This window comes from Eleutherodactylus coqui, chromosome 1 (genome assembly GCF_035609145.1).
Source record: "Eleutherodactylus coqui strain aEleCoq1 chromosome 1, aEleCoq1.hap1, whole genome shotgun sequence".
Lineage (NCBI taxonomy): Eukaryota > Metazoa > Chordata > Amphibia > Anura > Eleutherodactylidae > Eleutherodactylus > Eleutherodactylus coqui.
The window spans coordinates 814,974-833,924 of NC_089837.1; the positions used below are offsets into that span (position 1 = coordinate 814,974).

An 18,951-nucleotide genomic window follows, 5' to 3' on the forward strand; every position below is an offset into this window, starting at 1 on the left:
GTGGAGATGTGCACGGTATGGCGGGGTGGAGAGTGAGGGATGCTATACACATAGACAATGGTCAGACATTTAGCCGTGTGACTGCAGAAACAGTATGGCTGCAGGAGTGGTTTATGATGGCTAGCAGGGATTGCAGTCGGTAGGTCAGGGAGCATGTTATCAGGCAGAGTACAGAGGGGTTTGTTTAGGGAATGCGGTATGCCTCCATGAAGAGGTGCGTTTTTATAGCACGCCTGAAGGTCTGCGAGTCCTGGATTGCTCGGGTAGCCTTTCGTAGTGCGTTCCAGAGGACCGATGCTGCTCTGGAGAAGTCTTGGAGGCGGGAATGAGAAGTTCGAATTAAAGAGGCACTCAGTATGGTTTCATTAGGAGAGCGGAGAGCCGGGGCTGGGTGATGGATTGAGATGAGGGAGGCGATATAGGGGGGCACTGCGCTGTGGATGAGGGATACAATATAGGGGGGCGCTGCGCTGTGGATGATGGATACAATATAGGGGGGCGCTGCGCTGTGGATGATGGATACAATATAGGGGGGCACTGCGCTGTGGATGAGGGATACAATATAGGGGGGCGCTGCGCTGCGGATGAGGGATACAATATAGGAGGCGCTGCGCTGTGGATGATGGATACAATATAGGGGGGCGCTGTGGATGAGGGATACAATGTAGGGGGGCGCTGCGCTGTGGATGAGGGATACAATATAGGGGGCGCTGTGGATGAGGGATACAATATAGGGGGGCGGTGCTGTGGATGAGGGATACAATATAGGGGGGCGGTGCTGTGGATGAGGGATACAATATAGGGGGGCGCTGCGCTGTGGATGAGGGATACAATATAGGGGGGGCGCTGCGCTGTGGATGAGGGATACAATTTAGGGTGACGCTGCGCTGTGGATGAGGGATACAATATAGGGGGCGCTGCACTGTGGATGAGGGATACAATATAGGGGGGCGCTGCACTGTGGATGAGGGATACAATGTAGGGCGGCGCTGTGCTGTGGATGAGGGATACAATATAGGGGGCGCTGCGCTGTGGATGAGGGATACAATATAGGGGGCGCTGCGCTGTGGATGAGGGATACAATATAGGGGGGCGCTGCACTGTGGATGAGGGATACAATGTAGGGCGGCGCTGTGCTGTGGATGAGGGATACAATATAGGGGGTGCTGCGCTGTGGATGAGGGATACAATATAGGGGGGCGCTGCGCTGTGGATGAGGGATACAATATAGGGGGGGCGCTGCACTGTGGATGAGGGATACAATATAGGGGGGCGCTGCACTGTGGATGAGGGATACAATATAGGGTGACGCTGCGCTGTGGATGAGGGATACAATATAGGGGGCGCTGCGCTGTGGATGAGGGATACAATATAGGGGGGCGCTGCACTGTGGATGAGGGATACAATATAGGGGGGCGCTGAGCTGTGGAGGGCTTTGTGGATGAAGGTAGTGAGTTTAAATTGAATTCTGTATGTAACGGGCAGCCTGGCAGTGACCGGCACAGGGCAGAGGCGTCCGAGTAGCGGCTGGACAGGAAGATGAGCCTGGCTGCCTCATTTAGGACGGATTGGAGAGGGTAGAGTCTGGTGCAGGGGAGGCCGATCAGAATACAGGCTGTATACTGTGTATATCCCTTTCCCTCTAAAAGTGGCTGTGTTGGCCCTACGCCGTGCGTATAATTCACTGAAGACACAGACCGGTGTAAATAATTATGGAATTATTTGCGAACACTTTCACGCCGTCAGCGGTATTGTAACGAAAACTCCAGACAGAAAAAAAATTGTACAGAAGGCTGCAAACAGGCCTAGCTGCGTAATACTGAAGCACTACAACTCCCAGCAGACACCTAGCAAAATGCACTCGGTCAGATCTCATCTCGAATACCCTAATGCTAGAATGAGCATCAAGCTCGGACCAGTGTGCTCGCTCATCTCTAATACCCGCCTGTCAACTGCCAGTGCCGACATGCTTACACTCATGAAGATGAACAAAGCCTGGATTTCCCCAGACTTCTCTTCTCCACCGGCAGAGAGCAGCGGTACCTAAAGATTCTTTTCGCTGCAACCGGAGAAAAAAGCATTCTCTATCACCGGGAAAAAAGGGGGAATTAGCTTTGTCAATCTGTCTCTGATATTAGTCCTCCTCCTGCTCCTCCTCCAGAAACATCATGTCATCACACTGAACTGCCAATTTTTCTGCGGCCCAAAAGGCTCTGCTTCCAATTTTTTTTACAATATTTCAAAGTTTCAGAAATATTGATACTTTAACATGAACCAATTTTTTTCACAGGGCTGCCTCCAGGCTCTGTTACAAATTAAGCAACAGCGAGCTGTATCTTTAAAAAATGTTTCTGGGTTTCACCTGCCCTCTCGGTTGATACATTTTTCAGGGGTACACTTGTACCCTTGGTACACTAATTTTTCTGGCCCTCGCCTATACCGTTATCTAAGTTATTTTTCCCACCTTCACCTACACTCATGGTACACCAATGTTTCAGGGGTTCGCCTATACCTCTGCTACAGAAATGTTACTGGGGTCTGCCTGAACTGCTGCTACAGAAATGTTACCGGGGTCTGCCTATACTTCTGCTACAGAAATGTTACCGGGGTCTGCCTATACTTCTGCTACAGAAATGTTACTGGGGTCTGCCTGAACTGCTGCTACAGAAATGTTACTGGGGTCTGCCTATACTTCTGCTACAGAAATGTTACCGGGGTCTGCCTATACTGTTACTACAGAAATGTTACAGGGGTGCCTATATACCTTTGCTACATAAATGTTACTGGGGTCTGCCTATACTTCTGCTACAGAAATGTTACTGGGGTCTGCCTATATACCTTTGCTACAGAAATGTTACAGGGGTCTGCCCATACTTCTGCTACAGAAATGTTACTGGGGTCTGCCTTTACTTCTGCTACGGAAATGTTACTGGGGTCTGCCTATACTTTTTCTACAGAATTGTTACTGGGGGTCTGTCTATACTTTTACAACAGAAATGTTACAGGGGTCTGCCTATACTTCTGCTACAGAAATGTTACTGGGGTCTGTCTATACTTTTACTACGAAAATGTTACAGGGGTCTGCCTATACTTTTACTACAGAAATGTTACTGGGTTCCGCCTCTACTTTTACTACAAAAATGTTACAGGGGTCTGCCTATACTTTTACTACAGAATTGTTACTGGGGTCTCCCTATACTTCTGCTACAGAAATGTTACAGGGGTCTGGCTATACCTTAGCTACAGGAATGTTACAGGGGTTTACCTATACTGTGGGTGCACAAGGACTTCCCATTGCGATGTTTTACCTATCTGACACAATTACACTGGCTGACTTGGGTAGGGTGCAGAGTGCAGATGGAGCTATCTGACACCTACGCACAATGAATTGTGTGCGGACACATGGATTTCCCATTGCTATGTAACTCAGGGCACCTTGGGTCACACAAGGTGGAGTCTGGGATCGAGCCTGACTCTGGGCCTGCTAACGTGCTTCCCACACAGACTATAGCGGGTCCTGGTCATGGTCTCTTGGCCTTGTAATGCCACCTCCTCCTCCTGCTTGGGGTCAGGGGATCAGCACTGGGCAACATGTATTTGCTCTCGTGTTACCACAGTTATCCGCAGCACTGGTTTAGGCAAAACAAAAGGAGCGTTATTGCATTAATGAGACTTCACGGCTGTACTAGCATCAGAGTCTGCTTTATGCCCACAATTGCCGAGGGTGTGTGGAGAGGCCAAGGTCCTGGGGGAAATGCAACTGCGCCAGGTTGGGCCTGTGGAACTTCTTCCTGGTTAATCCAGTCTTTGGAGCGGTGAAAGCAACCGCAACTAATTAAATGAGACGTTCACAACTGTACTAGCATCGGAGTCCGCTTTATGCCCACGATTGCTTAGGGTGTGTGCAGAGGCCGAGGTCCTCGGCGGAGTGAGACTCTGCCATGTTTGGGCACTGTAATTGCTTCATGTTTAATACTTTCCTTGGGTATCTTTGGCTCGCCTATGCTGTGGGTGCACAAAGACTTCCCATAGCGGTGTTTTACCTGTCTGGCACAAATACACTGACTGACTAGGGCAGAAAAGTAGGCCGATGCCCTTCACAAGGTGAAACTCTGACAGGTTTGGGCACTCTGATTTCCTCATGTGTAATACCATGCTTGATTTCCTTGGGCTCGCCTATGCTGTGAGTGCACAAAGACTTCCCATTGCGTTGCTTTACCTGTCTGGCACAAATACACTGACTGACCAGGGTAGAAATGAGGGCCGAGGTCCTTGGTGGGGTGAAACTCTGCCATGTTTGGGCGCTCTGATTTCTTCTTGTGTAATACCATCTTTGTGCACCCACAGCATAGGCGAGCTCAAGGAACTCAAAGACTTCCCCTTGTGGTGTTGAGCTATCTGACACCTACACAGAATGAATTGTGTAGGGACACATGGATTTCCCTTTGCTATGTAACTCGCGGCACCTTGGGTCACACAAGGTGGAGGCTGGGACCGAGCCTGACTCTGGGCCCGCTCACGTGCTTCCCACATAGAGTATTGCTGCATTGTGGAGATGTGTAGAAGTGCTGGCACCTGAGTCCCCGTTATGCCCACGTTTGCGGCTCCTGACAATTTTGCGATGGAGGTGGCACAGGATTGGAATGATGATCGTACGTCAATCTATCATCAATTCTCTACAGCATTGTGGGCTATCGCCCCCCCCCCCCCCCTTTTAATGAAGGTTGCTACCTGGCCCTGCCAACCCTCTGCAGTGTGTGCCTCCGGTTCCTCCTCATGACAGACGTACTTATAAATAGACATGAGGGTAGTGTGGCTATGCAGCCAGCCTGTGGCATGAGGACAGCTGAAGGCTGCGCAGGGGCACTTTTGTGTGCGCTGCGGACGCAGGGTCGTGCGGGGGGGTTGGGCAGCATGTAACCCAGGAGAAGAGGCAGCGGTGTGTCCTGCAGGCAGTGATTGTCCTTGGTTGGAGGTAGTGTGGTGCTTAGCTAAGGTATGCCTTGCTAATAAAGGGTTTGTCCGAAGTAAAAATTGTTAGGGGGGGGGGGCTCACTCTTGCCGGTATTGTGGCTTAATAGTGGGACCTGGAAGCCTGAGATGCAGCCCAGCATGTAGCCCCTCGCCTGCCCTATCCGTTTCTGTGTTGTTCCCACAACACATCACTTTCGTAGGTTTTCCAGATTTTCACCAATGAAAACCTTAGCGAGCATCGGTATACAAAAAGGCTGAAGTCGCCTATTGACTTCAATGGGGTTCGTTACTTGAAACGAGCTCTCGAGCATCGCGGAAAGTTCGAGTAACGAGCACCCGAGCATTTTGGTGCTCGCTCATCTCTAATAGAGACCCATCATACAGGTACCAATTCACATCACAAATTTTCCTATGCGGCTGTCCAAAGTCAGGATCCCCGCATACAGGCACACTACTGCGTCACACCCAGGAGCCTGTTGTTACTAATCCCATGAGTAAATAATTACTGCCAGAGTGTCTGTGGAGGGACCCCGAGCCCCTTCCTCCTCCAGAGTGCTCCCAGTCCAGGAACAGTGTCCTTCTGTGTATCCTCCCCGACCTCTGCTCTGCTACACTGTAAAGAATTGTACCTGCATTGCTGTGAATAACTGTTTGCCTAAGTTACTTCAAGTTAAGTTATACTTGGCCCTAACCATTCCTGGGGCCCTGACTTTGGGTGTGTTTACACGTGGCAGAAATACTGCGGAATGTCTGCAGCTAAAAAAACACCCAAAATCTGTACCAGTGGTGCAGATTGTGACTAAAACACAGCTGTAGATACGCAGCGGCGCCGCTGGAAACCCGAAGCTGGGAGCGCTGACAGCGGGAAGCCCTCGGAGGATGTGAGGGGAGCGCTGAAAGCAAGAAGCCCTCGGAGGAGGTGAGGGGAGCACTGACAGCGAGAAGCCCTCGGAGGAGGTGAGGGGAGCGCCGACAGTGGGAAGCCCTCGGAGGAGGTGAAGGGAGCGCTGACCGCGGGAAGCCCTTGGAGGAGGGGAGGGGAGCACTGACAGCAAGCAGCTCTTGGAGGAGGTGAGGGGAGCGCTGACAGCGGGAAGCCCTCGGAGGATGTCAGGGGAGCGCTGAAAGCAAGAAGCCCTCGGAGGAGGTGAGGGGTGCGCCGACAGTGGGAAGCCCTCGGAGGAGGTGAAGGGAGCGCTGACCGCGGGAAGCTCTCGGAGGAGGGGAGCACTGACAGCAAGCAGCTCTTGGAGGAGGTGAGGGGAGCGCTGACAGCGGGAAGCCCTCGGAGGATCTCAGGGGAGCGCTGAAAGCAAGAAGCCCTCGGAGGAGGTGAGGGGTGCGCCGACAGTGGGAAGCCCTCGGAGGAGGTGAAGGGAGCGCTGACCGCGGGAGGCCCTTGGAGGAGGGGAGGGGAGCACTGACAGCAAGCAGCTCTTGGAGGAGGTGAGGGAGCGCTGACAGCGGGAAGCCCTCGGAGGATGTCAGGGGAGCGCTGAAAGCAAGAAGCCCTCGGAGGTGAGGGGAGCACTGACAGCGGGAAGCCCTCGGAGGAGGTGAGGGGAGCGCCGACAGTGGGAAGCCCTCGGAGGAGGTGAAGGGAGCGCTGACCGCGGGAAGCTCTCGGAGGAGGGGAGGGGAGCACTGACAGCAAGCAGCTCTTGGAGGAGGTGAGGGGAGCGCTGACAGCTGGAAGCCCTCGGGGGAGGTGGGGGAGCGCTGACAGTGAGAAGCCCTCGGAGGAGGTGAGGGGAGCGCTGACAGTGAGAAGCTCTTAGAGGAGGTGAGGGGAGCGCTGACAGCGGGAAGCCCTCGGGGGAGGTGGGGGAGCGCTGACAGTGAGAAGCCCTCGGAGGAGGTGAGGGGAGCGCTGACAGCGAGAAGCTCTTAGAGGAGGTGAGGGGAGCGCTGACAGCTGGAAGCCCTCGGGGGTTGTGGGGGAGCGCTGACAGTGGGAAGCCCTCAGAGGAGGTGAGGGGAGCGCTGACAGCAAGAAGCCCTCGGAGGAGGTGAGGGGAGCGCCGACAGTGGGAAGCCCTCGGAGGAGGTGAAGGGAGCGCTGACCGCGGGAGGCCCTTGGAGGAGGGGAGGGGAGCACTGACAGTGGGAAGCCCTCGGAGGAGGTGAAGGGAGCGCTGACCGCGGGAGGCCCTTGGAGGAGGGGAGGGGAGCACTGACAGCAAGCAGCTCTTGGAGGAGGTGAGGGGAGCGCTGACAGCGGGAAGCCCTCGGAGGATGTCAGGGGAGCGCTGAAAGCAAGAAGCCCTCGGTGGAGGTGAGGGGTGCGCCGACAGTGGGAAGCCCTCGGAGGAGGTGAAGGGAGCGCTGACCGCGGGAAGCTCTCGGAGGAGGGGAGCACTGACAGCAAGCAGCTCTTGGAGGATGTGAGGGGAGCGCTGACAGCGGGAAGCCCTCGGAGGATGTCAGGGGAGCGCTGAAAGCAAGAAGCCCTCGGAGGAGGTGAGGGGTGCGCCGACAGTGGGAAGCCCTCGGAGGAGGTGAAGGGAGCGCTGACCGCGGGAGGCCCTTGGAGGAGGGGAGGGGAGCACTGACAGCAAGCAGCTCTTGGAGGAGGTGAGGGAGCGCTGACAGCGGGAAGCCCTCGGAGGATGTCAGGGGAGCGCTGAAAGCAAGAAGCCCTCGGAGGTGAGGGGAGCACTGACAGCGGGAAGCCCTCTGAGGAGGTGAGGGGAGCGCCGACAGTGGGAAGCCCTCGGAGGATGTCAGGGGAGCGCTGAAAGCAAGAAGCCCTCGGAGGTGAGGGGAGCACTGACAGCTGGAAGCCCTCGGGGGAGGTGGGGGAGCGCTGACAGTGAGAAGCCCTCGGAGGAGGTGAGGGGAGCGCTGACAGCGAGAAGCTCTTAGAGGAGGTGAGGGGAGCGCTGACAGCAGGAAGCCCTCAGGGGAGGTGGGGGAGCGCTGACAGTGAGAAGCCCTCGGAGGAGGTGAGGGGAGCGCTGACAGCGAGAAGCTCTTAGAGGAGGTGAGGGGAGCGCTGACAGCTGGAAGCCCTCGGGGGATGTGGGGGAGCGCTGACAGTGGGAAGCCCTCAGAGGAGGTGAGGGGAGCGCTGACAGCGGGAAGCCCTCGGAGGAGGTGAGGGGAGCGTTGACAGGGAGAAGCCCTCGGGGGAGGTGGGGGAGCGCTGACAGTGGGAAGCCCTCGGAGGAGGTGAGGGGAGCGCTGACAGCGAGAAACTCTTAGAGGAGGTGAGGGGAGCGCTGACAGCTGGAAGCCCTCGTAGGAGGGGAGGGGAGCACTGACAGCGGGAAGCCCTCGTAGGAGGGGGGAGCACCGCTGCATATCTTCAGCTAATTTTTAGTCACAATCCACACCACTGGTACAGATTTGACAGTTTTTTTTGGATGCAGAATTTGCTCCGTCTTTTCTTTGAGCCGTCGCTGTACTTTTTATGACGAGGTAACATCATACACTGTGATAAGCCCCGCGCCTGACCACACACCTTTGACCATGGGAAAACCTGGTCATCCTATACATTGTCTTATATATACTAAGTACATCAGAAATACAAGGTTTTTAGTTGGATCGACGTATATTGCCCCTCCCCCGATATTTGGGTGACTGCAATTACGGATGGGTGCTAACCCAGGAAAGATGGGTGTCCTAATAAACAAAAAGTCAGTATATTGTACAGCAGCACAGCGTAACCACTATTAATTGGGGGTGCGAATAGAAGGGACAGTGCGCGCTTCCACGAGTCCAGACTTCAATGGGCTCAATAAACTGCTAGATGAGCCAGAGCGCCGCTGCCATTTACCTGTTCATAAAGGTAGGTTTATACCATGAAGACGAGGATGTGAACCGCCTTTTGTGCTGATCTGTTTTTCTGTGCTGCTCCACAATTTCTTATGTCCTAATAAACAACTCCTTGCCTAGGAAAGTAGGATACCAATCTATATGGTTCAATTAAGGGGGCAGGAGGTGGACGAGGGCCACGACGCCAGTACCGTACGTGCCGCACCAAATATAGATCTACAGACTAAACCGTACATGAAGAGAACAGCGGCCGCAGCGCTCATCTACATCTGCCTTAAGTGGATCATATAGACTAGGATTCTACTTTCCGAGGCCCAGAGACGTCTGCTAGAAGGATACCCAGCTTTCCCAGGTGATGATCAGTGTTAGGATTCATCTGTAGGTGCGGTCGGGGGATGGGCCGGATACTTGGATCCAACTACTGTATATACTAAGACCCTTGTACTTCTGAAGGGGTTAGTATAGGAGTATATAGTAAGATGTGCAGACCCTCTTGTATCACATCGCCATTACTGGCCAGCAGCTTATGGGGTCTCCATCAGAGTTCTTGGAGTTACAGCAGAAGATGAAAGACGACACCAGCGAGTTACCAGCGAGTTATTCTGCACATTTACATCAAACCACAACCAATCATCGTGATGCCACAATGACTTCCGTAGACGAAAATACACAATGAGAAGATGGCGGACAGAAGAAGGAAGCAAAACTACGTCCAGTCAAGGACACAACTTACAGGGGTCACAGCTTTAACATAGGTGTAACCCCAAAGAGTGTCAGCAGTGCTTGTCCTGCACTAATCAGGGACTTTATATCTTATATTCAGGTGCTCCTCACGACCCTCCCGCTCTGCTCCTGGCCCTCCCGCTCTGCTCCTCCTGGCCCTCCCACTCTGCTCCTCCTGGCCCTCCCGCTCTGCTCCTCCTGGCCCTCCCGCTCTGCTCCTCCTGGCCCTCCCGCTCTGCTCCTCACGACCCTCCCGCTCTGCTCCTGGCCCTCCTGCTCTGCTCCTCCTGGCCCTCCCGCTCTGCTCTTCCTGATCCTCCCGCTCTGCTCTTCCTGATCCTCCCGCTCTGCTCCTCCTTACCCTCCCGCTCTGCTCCTCCTTACCCTCCCGCTCTGCTCCTCCTGGCCCTCCCGCTCTGCTCCTCCTGGCCCTCCCGCTCTGCTCCTGGCCCTCCCGCTCTGCTCCTGGCCCTCCTGCTCTGCTCCTCCTGGCCCTCCCGCTCTGCTCTTCCTGATCCTCCCGCTCTGCTCTTCCTGATCCTCCCGCTCTGCTCCTCCTTACCCTCCCGCTCTGCTCCTCCTGGCCCTCCCGCTCTGCTCCTCCTGGCCCTCCCGCTCTGCTCCTGGCCCTCCCGCTCTGCTCCTGGCCCTCCCGCTCTGCTCCTGGCCCTCCCGCTCTGCTCCTCCTGGCCCTCCCGCTCTGCTCTTCCTGATCCTCCCGCTCTGCTCTTCCTGATCCTCCCGCTCTGCTCCTCCTTACCCTCCCGCTCTGCTCCTCCTGGCCCTCCCGCTCTGCTCCTCCTGGCCCTCCCGCTCTGCTCCTCCTGGCCCTCCCGCTCTGCTCCTCCTGGCGCTCCCGCTCTGCTCCTCCTGGCCCTCCCGCTCTGCTCCTCCTTACCCACCCGCTCTGCTCCTCCTGGCCCTCCCGCTCTGCTCCTCCTGGCCCTCCCGCTCTGCTCCTCCTGACCCTCCCGCTCTGCTCCTCCTCCCGGCCCTCCCGCTCTGCTGCTCCTCCCGACCCTCCCGCTCTGCTCCTCCTGGCCCTCCCGCTCTGCTCCTCCTGGCCCTCCCGCTCTGCTCCTCCTGACCCTCCCGCTCTGCTCCTCCTGACCCGCCCACTCTGCTCCTCCTGATCCGCCCGCTCTGCTCCTCCTGATCCGCCCGCTCTGCTCCTCCTGATTCGCCCGCTCTGCTCCTCCTGACCCTCCAGCTCTGCTCCTCCTGGCCCTCCCGCTCTGCTCCTCCTGACCCTCCCGCTCTGCTCCTCCTGACCCTCCCGCTCTGCTCCTCCTGATCCGCCCGCTCTGCTCCTCCTGATCCGCCCGCTCTGCTCCTCCTGATCCGCCCGCTCTGCTCCTCCTGATTCGCCCACTCTGCTCCTCCTGACCCTCCAGCTCTGCTCCTCCTGGCCCTCCCGCTCTGCTCCTCCTGGCCCTCCCGCTCTGCTCCTCCTGACCCTCCCGCTCTGCTCCTCCTGACCCTCCCGCTCTGCTCCTCCTGACCCTCCCGCTCTGCTCCTCCTGGCCCTCCTGCTCTGCTCCTCCTGGCCCTCCCGCTCTGCTCCTCCTGGCCCTCCCGCTCCGCTCCTTCTGGTCTTCCTGCTCTGCTGCTCCTGGCCCTCCCGCTCTGCTGCTCCTGGTCTTTCCGCTCTGCTGCTCCTGGCCCTCCCGCTCTGCTGCTCCTGGCCCTCCCGCTCTGCTGCTCCTGGCCCTCCCGCTCCTCCTGGCCCTCCCGCTCTTCTCCTCCTGGCCCTCCAGCTCCGCTAAATGTGGGATATCGGCTTGTACTTACTCAAATCTGTAGGAGTTGCCAAAAAGATCCAAAGCAAGGCCACCCAGATGGAGCTGCAGGTGTTGGCTGCCATTGTCCTCGCTCTGCATGTCGTGTGGTTACGGGGCAGGAAGTTCTGACTTGTCAGGTGTGAGGCGCAGGAGGAGACGGCTTTGTGGTGTTCTTCACAGGAAGCGCCCCATCTGTATGTAGGTGGATGAACATCTCAGGAGCTGATGGTGAACATGATAACTTCTAGGCTGCAGCGACAATCTATAGAAATCAGTGGTGGCACAAGAGGAGGCCAATGCTATATGTAAAGCCGCGGCGCGGTATGCGGCACTGTACACAAGTCCAATGGTCACTACATGTGGGGCCGCCACACCGCAGGCTGGAGGTATATAGGCTAACGTAAATGATTTCTGTGTCTCCTCTGACTACCAACAGGTGGCGTGCAGCGATGGAGGGCGAGTGCATCCATGATGTTCTTCTGCCACCTTTCAGCTCTTCTTGGTGAACTTCGCTACTTGCCTTATCAGTAGGAATGGACTGGCAGCCAGCGTCAGCAGTGGGTTGGGCTGGGGGCATGATTGCAGAAGCCCCCAGGTCAGGGCACCAGCAGATGTTTGGGGCCACTGGGCTAATTTTGAGAAGTGTTGCAGCTGCTTCCTCTGCTGCAGTCCAGACTTCACTCTCAGAGAAAAGCAGCCGCAGCGTAAGTCAGGCAACAGTGCAGAAAGACACTGGGGTTGGACTCTCAGCCTCATTCCATTGCACTACCTCCGCCGGCCCAGAAAATGACTCTGTGCTGGGCATGTGTGTAGCATTTGGGGACACGGTCACTATTAAGGGGCCACTTAGAGTTACTATTCAGAGGCCACTTGGGGCGCTATTAGTATTCAAGAGCAACTGTGCCACATAGCAGGTACAGCACTAGGAGCAGATAGGGCAATGACAGGAACAGAATTGGGGTAGTAGCAGAGTTTCTGCAGAGTGGAAAGGGGTTAGCGAGATGCTAGAAAACTGTGGACCCAAATATGTCTGTCCTGCAAACTTTATAGAGACAAGTCATAGCTGGAAGAAATCTTTATGGCGGTCTGGGCTGGATGGAAAAGATGGACCTTAAAGATGACTATGAGAAACTAAATGTAACTCTACTGTAATCACCTATATGGTTGTCGGAGCACCTAAGTAGAGCTGGTATCTACCACTGCATTGTAGAGGGCAGGGGGAGCAGAAACTTCCTGGGATAGAGGCGGGGGCGGATGGTAGTTCTGGAGAGCAGGGGGAGCAGGGAGCTAGCTGGGGTAGAGGGGGGGGGGGGGGCGGATGGTAGTACAGAAGAGCAGGGGGAGCAGAAACTTGCTGGGGCAGAGGCGTGGCAGATGGTAGTTCAGAAAAGCAGAGGGAGCAGGCAGCTAGCTGGGGTACAGGCGGGGGCGGACGGTAGTTCTGGAGAGCAGGGGGAGCAGGCAGCTAGCTGGGGTAGAGGCGGATGGTAGTTCTGGAGAGCAGGGAGAACAGGCAGCTAGCTGGGGTAGAGGCGGGGGCGAATTGTAGTACAGAAGAGCAGGGGGGAGCAGGCACTTGCTGGGCTAGAGACGGGGGGGGGGTGGATGGTAGTTCTGGAGAGCAGGGGGGAGCAGGCAGCTAGCTGGGGTAGAGGCAGAGGCGGATGGTAGTTCTGAAGAGCAGGGGGGGGCAAGCACTTGCTGGGCTAGAGACGGGGGGGGGGGGGGATGGTAGTTCTGGAGAGCAGGGGGAGCAGACAGCTAGCTGGGGTAGAGGCGGGGGCGAATGGTAGTACAGAAGAGCAGGGAGGAGCAGGCACTTGCTGGGGTAGAGGCGGGGACGGATGGTAGTTCTGGAGAGCAGAAGGAGCAGGCACTTGTGGGGTAGAGGCGGGAGCGGATGGTAGTACAGAAGAGCAGAGGGAGCAGGCAGCTAGCTGGGGTAGAGGCGGGGGCGGATGGTAGTTCTGGAGAGCAGGGGGAGCAGGCAGCTAGCTGGGGTAGAGGCGGGGGCGGATGGTAGTTCTGGAGAGCAGGGGGAGCAGACAGCTAACTGGGGTAGAGGCGGGGACGGATGGTAGTTCTGGAGAGCGGTGGGAGCAGACAGCTAGCTGGGGTGGAGGCGGATGGTAGTTCTGGAGAGCAGGGGGAGCAGGCAGCTAGCTGGGGTAGAGGCGGGGGCGAATGGTAGTTCTGGAGAGCAGGGGGAGCATGCACTTGCTGGGGTAGAGGCGGGGACGGACGGTAGTACAGAAGAGCAGGGGGGAGCAGGCAGCTAGCTGGGGTAGAGGCGGGAGCGGATGGTAGTACAGAAGAGCAGGGGGAGCAGGCAGCTAGCTGGGGTAGAGGCGGGGGTGGATGGTAGTACAGAAGAGCAGGGGGAGCAGGCAGCTAGCTGGGGTAGAGGCGGGAGCGGATGGTAGTTATGGAGAGCAGGGGGAGCAGGCACTTCCTGGGGTAGAGGCGGGGGCGGATGGTAGTTCTTGAGAGCAGGGGGAGCAGACAGCTAACTGGGGTAGAGGCGGGGGCGGACGGTAGTACAGAAGAGCAGGGGGAAGCAGGCAGCAAGCTGGGGTAGATTCGGGGGAGAATGGTAGTACAGAAGAGCAGGGGGAGCAGGCAGCTAGCTGGGGTAGAGGCGGGAGCGGATGGTAGTACAGAAGAGCAGGGGGAGCAGGCAGCTAGCTGGGGAAGAGGCCGGAGCGGATGGTAGTACAGAAGAGCAGGGGGGAGCATGCACTTGCTGGGGTAGAGGCGGGGGTGGACTGTAGTACAGAAGAGCAGGGGGGAGCAGGCAGCTAGCTGGGGTAGAGGCGGGAGCGGATGGTAGTACAGAAGAGCAGGGGGAGCAGGCAGCTAGCTGGGAAAGAGGCCGGAGCGGATGGTAGTACAGAAGAGCAGGGGGGAGCATGCACTTGCTGGGGTAGAAGCGGAAGCGGATGGTAGTACAGAAGAGCTGGGGGAGCAGGCAGCTAGCTGGGGTAGAGGCGGGGGCGGATGGTAGTACAGAAGAGCAGGGGGAGCAGGCAGCTAGCTGGGGTAGAGGCGGGGACGGATGGTAGTTCTGGAGAGCAGGGGGAGCAGGCAGCTACCTGGGGTAGAGGCGGGGGCGAATGGTAGTTCTGAAGAGCAGGGGGGAGCAGGAACTTGCTGGGCTAGAGACGGGGGGGGGGGGGGGGGTGGATGGTAGTTCTGGAGAGCAGGGGGAGCAGACAGCTAGCTGGGGTAGAGGCGGGGGGGGGATGGTAGTACAGAAAAGCAGGGGAAGCAGGCAGCTAGCTGGGGTAGAGGCGGGGGAGGATGGTAGTACAGAAGAGCAGGGGGAGCAGGCAGCTAGCTGGGGTAGAGGCGGGAGCGGATGGTAGTACAGAAGAGCAAGGGGGAGCAGGCAGCTTGCTGGGGTAGAGGCAGGGACGGATGGTAGTTCAGGAGAGCAGGGGGAGCAGGCAGCTAGCTGGGGTGGAGGCGGGGGCAGATGGTAGTACAGAAGAGCGGGGGGAGCAGACACTTGCTGGGGTAGAGGCGGGGACGGATGGTAGTACAGAAGAGCAGGGGGGAGCATGCACTTGCTGGGGTAGAGGCGGGGGCGGATGGTAGTTCTTGAGAGCAGGGGGAGCAGGCACTTGCTGGGGTAGAGGCGGGGGCGGATGGTAGTTCTTGAGAGCAGGGGGAGCAGACAGCTAACTGGGGTAGAGGCGGGGGCGGACGGTAGTACAGAAGAGCAGGGGGGAGCAGGCAGCAAGCTGGGGTAGATTCGGGGGAGAATGGTAGTACAGAAGAGCAGGGGGAGCAGGCAGCTAGCTGGGGTAGAGGCGGGGGCGGATGGTAGTACAGAAGAGCAGGGGGGAGCATGCACTATCTGGGGTAGAGGCGGAATCGGATGGTAGTTCTGGAGAGCAGGGGGAGCAGACAGCTAGCTGGGGTAGAGGCGGGGACGGATGGTAGTTCTGGAGAGCAGGGGGGAGCAGGCAGCTTGCTGCGGTATAGCCGGAGGCGAATGGTAGTTCTGGAGAGCAGGCGGAGCAGGCAGCTAGCTGGGGTAGAGGTGGGGGCAGATGGTAGTTCTGGAGAGCAGGGGGAGCAGGCACTTGCTGGGGTAGGGGCGGGGGCGGATGGTAGTTCTGGAGAGCAGGGGGAGCAGACAGCTACCTGGGGTAGAGGCGGGGACGGATGGTAGTTCTGGAGAGCAGGGGGGAGCAGGCAGCTTGCTGCGGTATAGGCGGAGGCGAATGGTAGTTCTGGAGAGCAGGCGGAGCAGGCAGCTAGCTGGGGTAGAGGTGGGGGCAGATGGTAGTTCTGGAGAGCAGGGGGGAGCAGGCAGCTTGCTGCGGTAGAGGCTGGAGCGGATGGTAGTACAGAAGAGCAGGGGGGAGCAGGCAGCTAGCTGGGGTAGAGGCGGGGACGGATGGTAGTTCTGGAGAGCAGGGGGGAGCAGGCAGCTTGCTGCGGTATAGGCGGAGGCGGATGGTAGTTCTGAAGAGCAGGGGGGGGGCAAGCACTTGCTGGGCTAGAGACGGGGGGGGGGGGGTGGATGGTAGTTCTGGAGAGCAGGGGGAGCAGGCAGCTAGCTGGGGTAGAGGCGGGGGCGAATGGTAGTACAGAAGAGCAGGGAGGAGCAGGCACTTGCTGGGGTAGAGGCGGGGACGGATGGTAGTTCTGGAGAGCAGGGGGGGGCAAGCACTTGCTGGGCTAGAGACGGGGGGGGGGGTGGATGGTAGTTCTGGAGAGCAGGGGGAGCAGACAGCTAGCTGGGGTAGAGGCGGGGGCGAATGGTAGTACAGAAGAGCAGGGAGGAGCAGGCACTTGCTGGGGTAGAGGCGGGGACGGATGGTAGTTCTGGAGAGCAGGGGGAGCAGGCACTTGCTGGGGTAGAGGCGGGGACGGATGGTAGTACAGAAGAGCAGGGGGGAGCATGCACTTGCTGGGGTAGAGGCGGGAGCGGATGGTAGTTCTGAAGAGCGGGGGGAGCAGACAGCTAGCTGGGGTAGAGGCGGGGGCGGATGGTAGTTCTGAAGAGCAGGGGGGAGCAGACAGCTAGCTGGGGTAGAGGCGGGGGCGGATGGTAGTTCTGGAGAGCAGGGGGAGCAGGCACTTGCTGGGGTAGAGGCGGGGACGGATGGTAGTTCTGGAGAGCAGGGGGAGCAGGCACTTGCTGGGGTAGATTCGGGGGAGAATGGTAGTACAGAAGAGCAGGGGGAGCAGGCAGCTGGCTGGGGTAGAGGCGGAGGGGGGATGGTAGTACAGAAGAGCAGGGGGAGCAGGCAGCTTGCTGGGGTAGAGGCGGGGGCGGATGGTAGTTCTGGAGAGCAGGGGGAGCAGGCACTTGCTGGGGTAGAGGCGGGGACGGATGGTAGTTCTGGAGAGCAGGGGGAGCAGGCACTTGCTGGGGTAGAGGCGGGGGCGGATGGTAGTTCTGGAGAGCAGGGGGAGCAGACAGCTAACTGGGGTAGAGGCGGGGGCGGATGGTAGTACAGAAGAGCAGGGGGAAGCAGGCAGCAAGCTGGGGTAGATTCGGGGGAGAATGGTAGTACAGAAGAGCAGGGGGAGCAGGCAGCTGGCTGGGGTAGAGGCGGAGGGGGGATGGTAGTACAGAAGAGCAGGGGGAGCAGGCAGCTAGCTGGGGGAAGAGGCAGGGGCGGATGCTAGTACAGAAGAGCAGGGGGGAGCATGCACTATCTGGGGTAGAGGCGGGATCGGATGGTAGTTCTGGAGAGCAGGGGGAGCAGACAGCTACCTGGGGTAGAGGCGGGGACGGATGGTAGTTCTGGAGAGCAGGGGGGAGCAGGCAGCTTGCTGCGTTATAGGCGGAGGTGGATGGTAGTTCTGGAGAGCAGGCGGAGCAGGCAGCTAGCTGTGGTAGAGGCGTGGGCGAATGGTAGTACAGAAAAGCAGGGGGGAGCAGGCACTTGCTGGGCTAGAGACGGGGGGGGGGGTGGATGGTAGTTCTGGAGAGCAGGGGAAGCAGGCAGCTTGCTGGGGTAGAGGCGGGGACGGATGGTAGTTCTGGAGAGCAGGGGGAGCAGACAGCTAGCTGGGGTAGAGGCAGAGGCGGATGGTAGTTCTGAAGAGCAGGGGGGGGGGGCAAGCACTTGCTGGGCTAGAGACTGGGGGGGTGGGTGGATGGTAGTTCTGGAGAGCAGGGAGAGCAGACAGCTAGCTGGGGTAGAGGCGGGGGCGAATGGTAGTACAGAAGAGCAGGGAGGAGCAGGCACTTGCTGGGGTAGAGGCGGGGACGGATGGTAGTTCTGGAGAGCAGGGGGAGCAGGCACTACCTGGGGTAGAGGCGGGGGCGGATGTAAGTTCTGGAGAGCAGGGGGAGCAGGCACTTGCTAGGGTAGAGGCGGGGGGGGGTGGATGGTAGTTCTGGAGAGTAGGGGGGAGCAGGCAGCTTGCTGGGGTAGAGGCAGAGGCGGATGGTAGTTCTGAAGAGCAGGGGGAGCAGGCACTTGCTGGAGTAGAGGCGGGGACGGATGGTAGTACAGAAGAGCAGGGGGGAGCATGCACTTGCTGGGGTAGAGGCGGGGGCGGATGGTAGTTCTGGAGAGCAGGGGGAGAAGGCAGCTAGCTGGGGTAGAGGCGGGGGCGGATGGTAGTTCTGAAGAGCGGGGGGAGCAGACAGCTAGCTGGGGTAGAGGCGGGGGCGGATGGTAGTTCTAAAGAGCAGGGGGGAGCAGGCAGCTAGCTGGGGTAGAGGCGGGGGAGGATGGTAGTTCTGAAGAGCAGGGGGGAGCAGGCAGCTAGCTGGGGTAGAGGCGGGAGCGGATGGTAGTACAGAAGAGCAGGGGGGAGCAGACAGCTAGCTGGGGTAGAGGCGGGGGCGGATGGTAGTTCTGGAGAGCAGGGGGAGCAGGCACTTGCTGGGGTAGAGGCGGGGACGGATGGTAGTTCTGGAGAGCAGGGGGAGCAGACAGCTAGCTGGGGTGGAGGCGGGGGCGGATGGTAGTTCTGGAGAGCAGGGGGAGCAGGCACTTGCTGGGCTAGAGGCGGGGACGGATGGTAGTTCTGGAGAGCAGGGGGAGCAGGCAGCTAGCTGGGGTGGAGGCGGGGACGGATGTAGTACAGAAGAGCAGGGGGGAGCATGCAGCTAGCTGGGGTAGAGGCGGAAGCGGATGGTAGTACAGAAGAGCAGGGAGGAGCATGCAGCTAGCTGGGGTGGAGGCGGGGACGGATGTAGTACAGAAGAGCAGGGGGGAGCATGCAGCTAGCTGGGGTAGAGGCGGAAGCGGATGGTAGTACAGAAGAGCAGGGGGGAGCAGGCAGCTAGCTGGGGTGGAGGCGGGGACGGATGTAGTACAGAAGAGCAGGGGGAGCAGGCAGCTAGCTGAGGTAGAGGCGGGAGCGGATGGTAGTTCTGGGAAGCGGGGGGAGCAGACAGCTAGCTGGGGTAGAGGCGGGGGCGGATGGTAGTACAGAAGAGCAGGGGGGAGCATGCACTTGCTGGGGTTGAGGCGGGGGCGGATGGTAGTTCTGGAGAGCAGGGGGAGCAGGCAGCTAGCTGGGGTGGAGGCGGGGGAGGACGTTAGTTCTGAAGAGCAGGGGGAGCAGGCAGCTAGCTGGGGTAGAGGCGGGGGCGGATCGTAGTACAGAAGAGCAGGGGGGAGCATGCACTTGCTGGGGTAGAGGCGGGGGCGGATGGTAGTTCTGGAGAGCAGGGGGGAGCAGGCAGCTAGCTGGGGTGGAGGCGGGGGAGGACGTT

General features: G+C 58.5%; 1 protein-coding gene across 2 annotated transcripts in view; it reads right to left on the reverse strand.

The window, feature by feature from the left end:
* Positions 1-11,437, reverse strand: part of LOC136617946 (T-cell differentiation antigen CD6-like) — a 177,700-nt gene extending 166,263 nt beyond the window's left edge. The window contains exon 1 of one of the 2 annotated variants that reach the window (XM_066594293.1): positions 11,266-11,437. In XM_066594293.1, the coding sequence (XP_066450390.1) occupies positions 11,266-11,338 (73 nt within the window). In that variant the 5' untranslated portion in view covers positions 11,339-11,437. The remainder of the gene's footprint in view (positions 1-11,265) is intronic. The other variant, XM_066594292.1, reaches the window with a different exon arrangement.
* Positions 11,438-18,951: the final 7,514 nt, after the last annotated feature.